The 9,316-nt window shown below is 42.2% G+C and overlaps 1 protein-coding gene across 1 annotated transcript; it reads right to left on the minus strand.

Annotated features, from left to right (window-relative positions):
- Window positions 1–617: 617 nt before the first annotated feature.
- Window positions 618–6,621, minus strand: cyb5d2 (cytochrome b5 domain containing 2). The gene is made up of 4 exons (NM_001016154.1): window positions 6,321–6,621; window positions 3,970–4,110; window positions 1,784–1,967; window positions 618–1,049 (listed from the first exon to the last, which is right to left on the minus strand). Exons 1-4 carry the CDS (start codon window positions 6,595–6,597, stop codon window positions 830–832), a joined length of 822 nt encoding a protein of 273 aa, NP_001016154.1. The 5' UTR covers window positions 6,598–6,621; the 3' UTR covers window positions 618–829.
- Between the last annotated feature and the right edge of the window lie 2,695 nt (window positions 6,622–9,316).

Raw genomic sequence — 9,316 nt, forward strand, 5'->3', positions numbered from 1 at the left:
ATGGGGCATATGTATGCTAGTTCCATGTGTTGTCTCCTTGCCCAATTTTTCATACGCAATAACTAAATATACAATTTATGGCATTTGAGGAATCTTTTTTTTTTGTCAGACAGCATCTATGTTCATATTTTGCCATCACTGTATAAACAGAGCAAGCATATACATACTGTAGTTCTTAATGACTCAAGACATGTCCAAATCGATTTCCTGTCCATGTATGGATGTTACATTAATTTACCTTTAATTTCATAAAATCTGACATAAAATGATCATGCAATCTACGTAATTTATCTGGCAAACCCACCGAGACTTAAAAAAAACCTGGTTGAGCACAGCTACTAGCCATAATTCCAGAATGTAGGATAAAAGGTAAAATTTCTCATTAATCTCTTTTGGGCAGGGCTCTCTTCACCTCTTGTATTGGTTATTGATTGCTTTATGTGTTACTCTGTATGTCCAATGTATGTAACCCACTTATTGTACAGCGCTGCCGAATATGTTGGCACTTTATAAATAAATGTTAATTAATCTGTGGGCTGACTGTTCCTCAAATTATGTTACAATTTCTGAACTGTAGGCACTACTCTTTAATTTCATATTAACAAAAACATTGCTTTGCTTGTAACAATTTTTTATTCTAACTAGGAAAGCCCAGGTCCCAGGCATTACAGAACATAAATCCTGTACAACACAAAAGAATACAGTTACATAACAGAAAAAATAACAAGGCTTTATATGTATGTAGAGATTTAAAGAAAAAAAAAATATAGTGTCCTCTTGACCACTGAGTGCAGATATGTGAAAAAATATATTCCAGCTCTTAAAATAATTAAGTCCCATTCTTCAAGAAACACCACTCAAAAAGGGGGTTACAGTCCTCATATTCATGTAGCATGGGATTGTCCAGATCCCCTCGATCATTGTGTTCCGTAGAGTCTGGCTGCTCTGATGGAGGACCAAAATTCCTCACACACACACAGCGGTAGCCATTGGTGCCTGCTGTATACATCTTCCTGGGGACACCAACCCAGTCCCGTTGTATTCCCCCACTGAGGAGACAGAATATGTGTTGTTCATCACATTCAAATTATGTGTTTATTAATGAGTTTAAAGAATTCCTTCACAGTTTAATACACATTTGGATGCAAATCATGCTATATAGTCTAATATGATGTTATGAAGCCTCACTAAAAATGTTTTTTTGCTTTCACAAACCTTGAGAAGGGTGTTATGTATTTTCATGTATTTGTAAAAGTCGATGTTACTTGGAATTTATACTCCTGGGCCCCCCAGCAACCACTGGGTCTGCTGAATTTATTGTTATTCATCTGTCCGTGGAAACATATTAAATGAACAATATACTTATTTACAATATACTAATGATTGTACACTTGGTTTTTTAAAACCATTTAAACTCTTAAGAATAACATTAAGAGGTTTATAAACTCGAGATGTATAACCTGTCAGATCGTCTAATGAACAATCAAAGTCTAACTATCAATTATTTTACTGCGGCATTGCAAAATGTTACTGCAGCAGTAGGTGCGACTAATAGTGTAATTAGTACATACTATTTCTCACTGATAACCACAACAAAACGACAAACTTTTCCCCATACAAATGTGTTCAAAGTTCACTTGATTTACGCCCTGAAGATAACAAACCATATTCCGTTATAATCTCATAGTTAGGGCTTTCCAGTTTCAACACGGAAAGCACGAACCATGGGTGTGCCTTTCTACTGGAATTCTACCCAAACTATTAGTAATTGATTGCTGGTTACCTGTTTTTAGAACACCAAACTCTTTTACTTTCAGAGCTCCATTCAGAATTACACGGTGGAAATTGCTTGTTCTCCTCCTCTCTCTCTTCCTTTAACTTTAAGCCAATATCAATTACTTTCAAGGCATCCTCTAGAGCTTTTGTTGGGTTTCCACTTTCATCATAAAATCTTCCTGTCAACTTGCCTTAAACAGAAAATTAGAAATGGTTGACAATATTGGCTACAACTATGTTGTAGAGTTTTCATTCTAAAGGTGAAACATATGGGATGATTTTTAACTGAACTGGAATCAGGATATCGTTGCCAGCGATATGCGGGTCAACAAAAAGTCGACCTGCACCCAACCCTAACGTGCCCACTCCCAAGCCGACCCAGCAATGCACCTTTATTTACAGACCCAAGCCATCTCTGATGTCACAAAGGGGGCGGGGCAGGTGCACACCTATAAATAGAGACTTCTAGAGGTGGAAGCTGGGCATTGTAAGATGGTGGCAAGGAGGGTGGAAGGAAGATTTCAACCAAAACTCACCCCGACCTGTCAATATTATGCAAATGTTGGCCCAACACACAAGTAAACTGGTGGGTTCTGCGTTTTGGGCCGGCCCACACATCACTAACCCTTGTCAGTAGAGTTGTAATATAATGTGATAATACAGAATTGAGAAATTTCTCATGATAACTGCCAAGGATACCTCAATTCCAATTCTCTTTAATGCAAGAGCACTTTTGGTTTTGTCACCAACAAAAATTAACCGGTTGACACCCATGTGTCAATACCCTAAGCGCTCTTACACATAGAGTTTCTTGATCCGTAAAGAAAAACTAAAGTTAAAAATCAGTGGGGAAGGAGCAAATGTTAGGTATAATCTCTTACCCTGATACTTGTGCCAGAGCTCCTGTCTGCTAAAAAAATCACTGGCCTGGGTTATTTCTGTAGAAGATCTTCATGTCTATAGTCTTCTTTTTTGTTCTAGTCCAGGCAGACACATGTGCAGAAGAGTAAAAAAAAGCTAAACTTGAACACAAAAAGCTAGCTTTTACATACTACTGTGTATGCGCCTGCCCACGCATGGAAAAAGAAGACAGAATAGGAAGATTGCACAGATGAACTTCTACATTAATACACTGGCCAGTGCAGTTTTCTGCTAACAGAAGCACCAGCCCAGGGTTTCGGGTAAGTGATTAAAGGACTTGTTGCGGGCGACTAATCTCCCTGCAATGTCATTCCACCGGCTAGAATGTAAGTCACCATAGCACAGAATAGGGTAAATTAACTTATATGTTTCCATGCAGTGGAACACACCAAGACATGCCAGTGGGCAACTTTTTGTTTCTTAAGTGGCTCTTTGTATTTGTCAATGAATATATTTATTTACTGCACTGTATTTTCCTTTTGATTGTATAAGTATTGTACTGTATTTATTTATTATATCACTTGTCCTCCCTGTGTGTAATTTTGTATTCTGTAAGATTGTACAGCGCTGCGTACCCTTGTGGTGCTTTATAAATAAAGTTATACATACATACCGTTAAAATGTGCAGCTCTGCACAAGAAGCGCTGTATACAAATATATATTCAGTGTAAGTAAATACAATGGATTTTCCTGATAACTTGGAAAAATCCCAAAACAGTATCCTAGATTTGGTTCAACCCTTAATGAAAAATTTCCAACATGTAGTTCTTAGCCAGAATGAGCCAAGGTGCAGAATTCAATTTAAATAAGAACCTGACCATTCCTTGGTACCAATAGAAATGCAACAAATCCAAACTCTAACTTGCCTGTTTAAATTTGATTAAAAGAAAAACATTTACAGTTGAGTGGAAAAATAAGTCATGTTTAGTTCACCAAAGCTTTAACGTCACATGACTTTAAGGGTTTGGAATTTAGTATGGCTGAACATGTGCAAGAAGTGCTTGGGTTGGGACAAACCACAGTCTGATTACTGGACTCAATGCATCCCTATTCAATACAATTTAAAAAATAAAATTGTTTTGTTGTCAATTCCAATCTAGTCCAGTGCTGCATTCTCAGATTCCACTAAACTGCCTTTTCTAAGTGTCCCAGATACTATCCGTAAGCCACCTACCCCACCACTCCATACCTGCTGTGCCCCAATTAAAATCATTACATTGGCTCTCTACCTCCTCTTTAATTAAATACAACATATTCTTGTTATTAAAATACCTATTGTAATATAATTCTGCTGATAGAAGGAAAGCCAGTTATGAAGATGTAGCATTTGCAAAGGTGACAGCTCTGTCACATCATCTACAAGACCCTTTTCGGTGAAGTCACCAGTCATGTAAGCTCGAGAGGCATCTTTACCTTTAAAACAAAATAAGAAATGTAAGAGTCCCCTAGGAAAAAATTCCCACACATAATATTACAATTTCACTTACAGCATAAGATTGTTCCAATACTGGTCTATAGGCTGGGTATTTTATTGTTACAAGTATGGGATCTATTATCTGGGAACGCATTATCCAGAAAGCAATACAGGAATAACATTTTCCATGGAGCTATTTGAGCAAACTCCTTTTTCTGTGTAATAATTAACCAATATCTTGTGCCTGATGATAACCAAGCTAGCATTAATCTATATTGGTGGTAAAACCAATCATATGATAAAAAGTGTGAAACCGTTTAAAACTGATAAAAGAATAAAGAGTGAGGAGAGTGAAGGGCTAAAAGAGAGAGCTAAAACAGCAAAACATAAAAAGGAGACAACAATCTCACTGAACTGCACCTCTCACTCCAACAATAACAATGGGTGTCTCTCATGGACAGTTAAGGGAAACATACTAGGAAAAAGTGAGTGATAAAAACAGTGAGCAGGATTCGGATCTGGCCAAATCCATGCCTCTGGCTGAATATGAATTCTTAAAATTACTTAATTTTTTTCACATAAACATGGAAGTTGAAAAATGTTTGTGCGCAGTTGTCTTTCACTCTTCCTTATCCTAATTTAGATATGCAAATTAGGATTTAGTTCAGTAGGCGCCTGAATCTTTCAAAAAGGTTTTGGGGTTTGGGCAAATCCTAAAATAGTGGATTTGGTGCATCCCTGGCAATTATGCAAAATATGCGAAGTTCATAATAAAGACACCAAGTTTAAAAACTGTCTGCCTACAGTGTGTCATAGGAAACACTGTATCACAAAGTGCCTGACAAATCATGTATAGGAGTTGTTTACTTTTTTATCAATGTAGCTGCTGACAAACAAGGAAAATGTAATATAGCTTAACATCACTCAAATGAAGATATCATAGTGTTTAAACCAGGGCCCCCCTACCTTTCTTAAGGTGGCCATACATGGGCTGATTGTAGCTGCCGATATCGGTCCCTTAAGGTGGCCATGCACGCACCGATAATATCGTACGAAACCTCGTTTCGTACGATATTCGGTGTGTGTATGGTATGTCGGCGAGTCGACCGATATCGCAGGAAGCTGATGATATCAGCCGACTCGCCGATCGGACCAGCTTGAAAATTTTGATCGGGCGCCATAGAAGGCGCCTGACCAAAATCTCCCTTCAGCGCTGAATCGGCAGAAGGAGGTAGAAATCCTATTTTTTCTACCTCATTACCGGCCAATTCAGCCCTGAATGGTGTGTGGCGGATCTGACGATGTTTCGTGGGACGTCAGATCGCCACATGCATGGCCAGCTTTAGACCAATTCAGCAGCTTATCAGCCCATGTAGGGGCACAAACGATGGGCCTGCCCGACAGACATCTGGCCTGAAATCAGCCAGATATCAATTGGGCAGGTTAAAAAATTTAGTCGGATAAGGGACCGCATTGGCTCATTGTTGTGGTCCCCGAACAGACTGCACCTATTACAGGCGTTCTAATTCGATCATTTGGCCCCAGGTCCAAACAACCAAATTAGCCCGATATCGCCCACCAGTAGGTGGGGATATCGGGAGAAAATCCGATTGTTTGGCGACCTCGGTGTATGGGCACCTTTGCTCGTGAGCCAGTCAAATATAAAAAGACTTAGAGAGCAACCCAAGCATCATAACAGTTCATGGAGGTGCCAAATAATTAGATAGCCTAATTATTATTAGGTAGCCTTTATGCACACTATCAGCTTACAGGAGGCTTAATTTGGTTGTAAATCTTGTTTTTATTTAACTAAAACTTGCCCCCAAGTCAGGAATTCAAAAATAACTCCCTGGTTTGGGGGCACTGAGAGCAACGTGTTGCCCCCGAGCCACTGGTTGGGGATCACTGCTCTAAACCTATCCCTCTGAATTCGTTCAGAGTAAATAAAAAGGTGAATAAGATACAAGTTCACTCAAGCCCAATGCCAGTGAATGTTTAAAGTTCATAAAATGCGCAGCTATTGGGGTATCACTTTTGCTGATCCACATTGCGCAGAAACCCCCTATCCAGAAACCCCAAGCATTCTTCCATAATACAGCAGCGCATATCATTTGAATGGCTAGTGTCCGGATCCACGTACTATCGCACTACCGTTTGTGCCAACAAACAAGCTAGCTGTGCGCCACTCTGCTAAATCTGACAGTGGTACCTGCAAAAAAGCTGTATGAGCCCCCCGGGCCATAGTGCTTGCTCCCCTTATGAACATCAAAAACCTGCCCTAAAATAGCAAGGTAAATGCCAGAGCTCCCAGGACCCCCATCATAGACGGACAGCTCTTCTTTGCTCATCAGTCTCCCTTCGCTGAGCTCGCATTGCTGGGGGAAAATATAACCCAGCCCAGGAATATCAACGAGCGGCAAGTGATCCAGCCGCATGAGCAACACCGCTGCTAGACATAGAGCAGCCGCTGCCAGGTAGCCGAGCATTGGGGCACAACGTTAGCCAGAAAGCGCACAGCCCTAACCTTGCCCACAAGCTGCTTGTTCCGGGACACTGCAGGGGGAGGGGCATTAGACGACGCAGTTACACAGGTACTAAACAACGCAATGACGTTCACTTCCTGTACTGTGCTACGTTGTGCCATAATGCTCATCTACATGGTAGTTTTGTAATGGCTTCTTCTCTGAGGCACAGTGGAGATATGTGGGTTCTGGCAAATGCCAGACGGACTGCCTGAACTGCAATTTTAAAAATCCACTATCCATAAGTAAAGGGGTTTGCATCTTGCATAGAGGGCTTATGTGCTACAATAAACAGCAATAGTACTGAAGTAGGAAAATACTAATACCGTTTTTGGGTGGTACAGGTAAATAGGAGAAAAATATATTACTCCCCTGAGGTAGTAAACAGCAAAAGATATATGTGGCCTTATACTGGCAGGACAGGCTGATTTCCCATATGAACTCATAATGCACCATGATATCCCACAGTGCTGTACAAAAAGGGGCATATTAACACTAGAGACAAATTCTCAGGTGATGTTGCCCACAGCAACCAATCAGCAATTAAGGTCCCCATACACTATAAGATCGCCAAGTGAGCGGATCTTTACCCGATATAACCACCTACGGGTGGGCAATATCGGGTAGCAAGTTGCTTTTAAAAAAATTAATCCGATCGTTTGGCCCTGGGCCAACCGATCGGATTACATTTGCGGCCATGGGGCAGTCGGTTCGGGGACCGCATCAACGAGCCGATGCAGTCCCCGATCCGACTGGATTTTCTAACCTGGCCGATCGATATCTGGCCAATTTCAGGCCAGATATCGCTCGGCCAGGCCGCTCGTTTCTGCCCATACACGGGCCGATTAGCTGCCGAATCGGTCCAAGGGACCGTTTTTGGGTGGTACAGGTAAATAGGAGAAAAATATATTACTCCCCTGAGGTAGTAAACAGCAAAAGATATATGTGGCCTTCTACTGGCAGGACAGGCTGATTTCCCATATGAACTCATAATGCACCATGATATCCCACAGTGCTGTACAATAAGGGGCATAGTAACACAAGAGACAAATTCTCAGGTGATGTTGCCCACAGCAACCAATCAGCAATTAAGGTCCCCATACACTATAAGATCGCCAAGCGAGCGGATCTTTACCCGATATAACCACCTACGGGTGGGCAATATCGGGTAGCAAGTTGCTTTTAAAAAAATTAATCCGATCGTTTGGCCCTGGGCCAACCGATCGGATTACATTTGCGGCCATGGGGCAGTCGGTTCGGGGACCGCATCAACGAGCCGATGCGGTCCCCGATCCGACTGGATTTTCTAACCTGGCCAATCGATATCTGGCAAATTTCAGGCCAGATATCGCTCGGCCAGGCCGCTCGTTTCTGCCCATACATGGGCTGATTAGCTGCCGAATCGGTCCAAGGGACCGTTTTTGGGTGGTACAGGTAAATAGGAGAAAAATATATTACTCCCCTGAGGTAGTAAACAGCAAAAGATATATGTGGCCTTATACTGGCAGGACAGGCTGATTTCCCATATGAACTCATAATGCACCATGATATCCCACAGTGCTGTACAATAAGGGGGCATAGTAACACTAGAGACAAATTCTCAGGTGATGTTGCCCACAGCAACCAATCAGCAATTAAGGTCCCCAATACACTATAAGATCGCCAAGCGAGCGGATCTTTACCCGATATAACCACCTACGGGTGGGCAATATCGGGTAGCAAGTTGCTTTTAAAAAAATTAATCCGATCGTTTGGCCCTGGGCCAACCGATCGGATTACATTTGCGGCCATGGGGCAGTCGGTTCGGGGACCGCATCAACGAGCCGATGCGGTCCCCGATCCGACTGGATTTTCTAACCTGGCCGATCGATATCTGGCCAATTTCAGGCCAGATATCGCTCGGCCAGGCCGCTCGTTTCTGCCCATACACGGGCTGATTAGCTGCCGAATCGGTCCAAGGGACCGTTTTTGGGTGGTACAGGTAAATAGGAGAAAAATATATTACTCCCCTGAGGTAGTAAACAGCAAAAGATATATGTGGCCTTCTACTGGCAGGACAGGCTGATTTCCCATATGAACTCATAATGCACCATGATATCCCACAGTGCTGTACAATAAGGGGCATAGTAACACTAGAGACAAATTCTCAGGTGATGTTGCCCACAGCAACCAATCAGCAATTAAGGTCCCCATACACTATAAGATCGCCAAGCGAGCGGATCTTTACCCGATATAACCACCTACGGGTGGGCAATATCGGGTAGCAAGTTGCTTTTAAAAAAATTAATCCGATCGTTTGGCCCTGGGCCAACCGATCGGATTACATTTGCGGCCATGGGGCAGTCGGTTCGGGGACCGCATCAACGAGCCGATGCGGTCCCCGATCCGACTGGATTTTCTAACCTGGCCGATCGATATCTGGCCAATTTCAGGCCAGATATCGCTCGGCCAGGCCGCTCGTTTCTGCCCATACACGGGCTGATTAGCTGCCGAATCGGTCCAAGGGACCGTTTTTGGGTGGTACAGGTAAATAGGAGAAAAATATATTACTCCCCTGAGGTAGTAAACAGCAAAAGATATATGTGGCCTTCTACTGGCAGGACAGGCTGATTTCCCATATGAACTCATAATGCACCATGATATCCCACAGTGCTGTACAATAAGGGGCATAGTAACACTAGAG

The sequence above is a fragment of the Xenopus tropicalis genome, chromosome 2 (genome assembly GCF_000004195.4).
Source record: "Xenopus tropicalis strain Nigerian chromosome 2, UCB_Xtro_10.0, whole genome shotgun sequence".
Lineage (NCBI taxonomy): Eukaryota > Metazoa > Chordata > Amphibia > Anura > Pipidae > Xenopus > Xenopus tropicalis.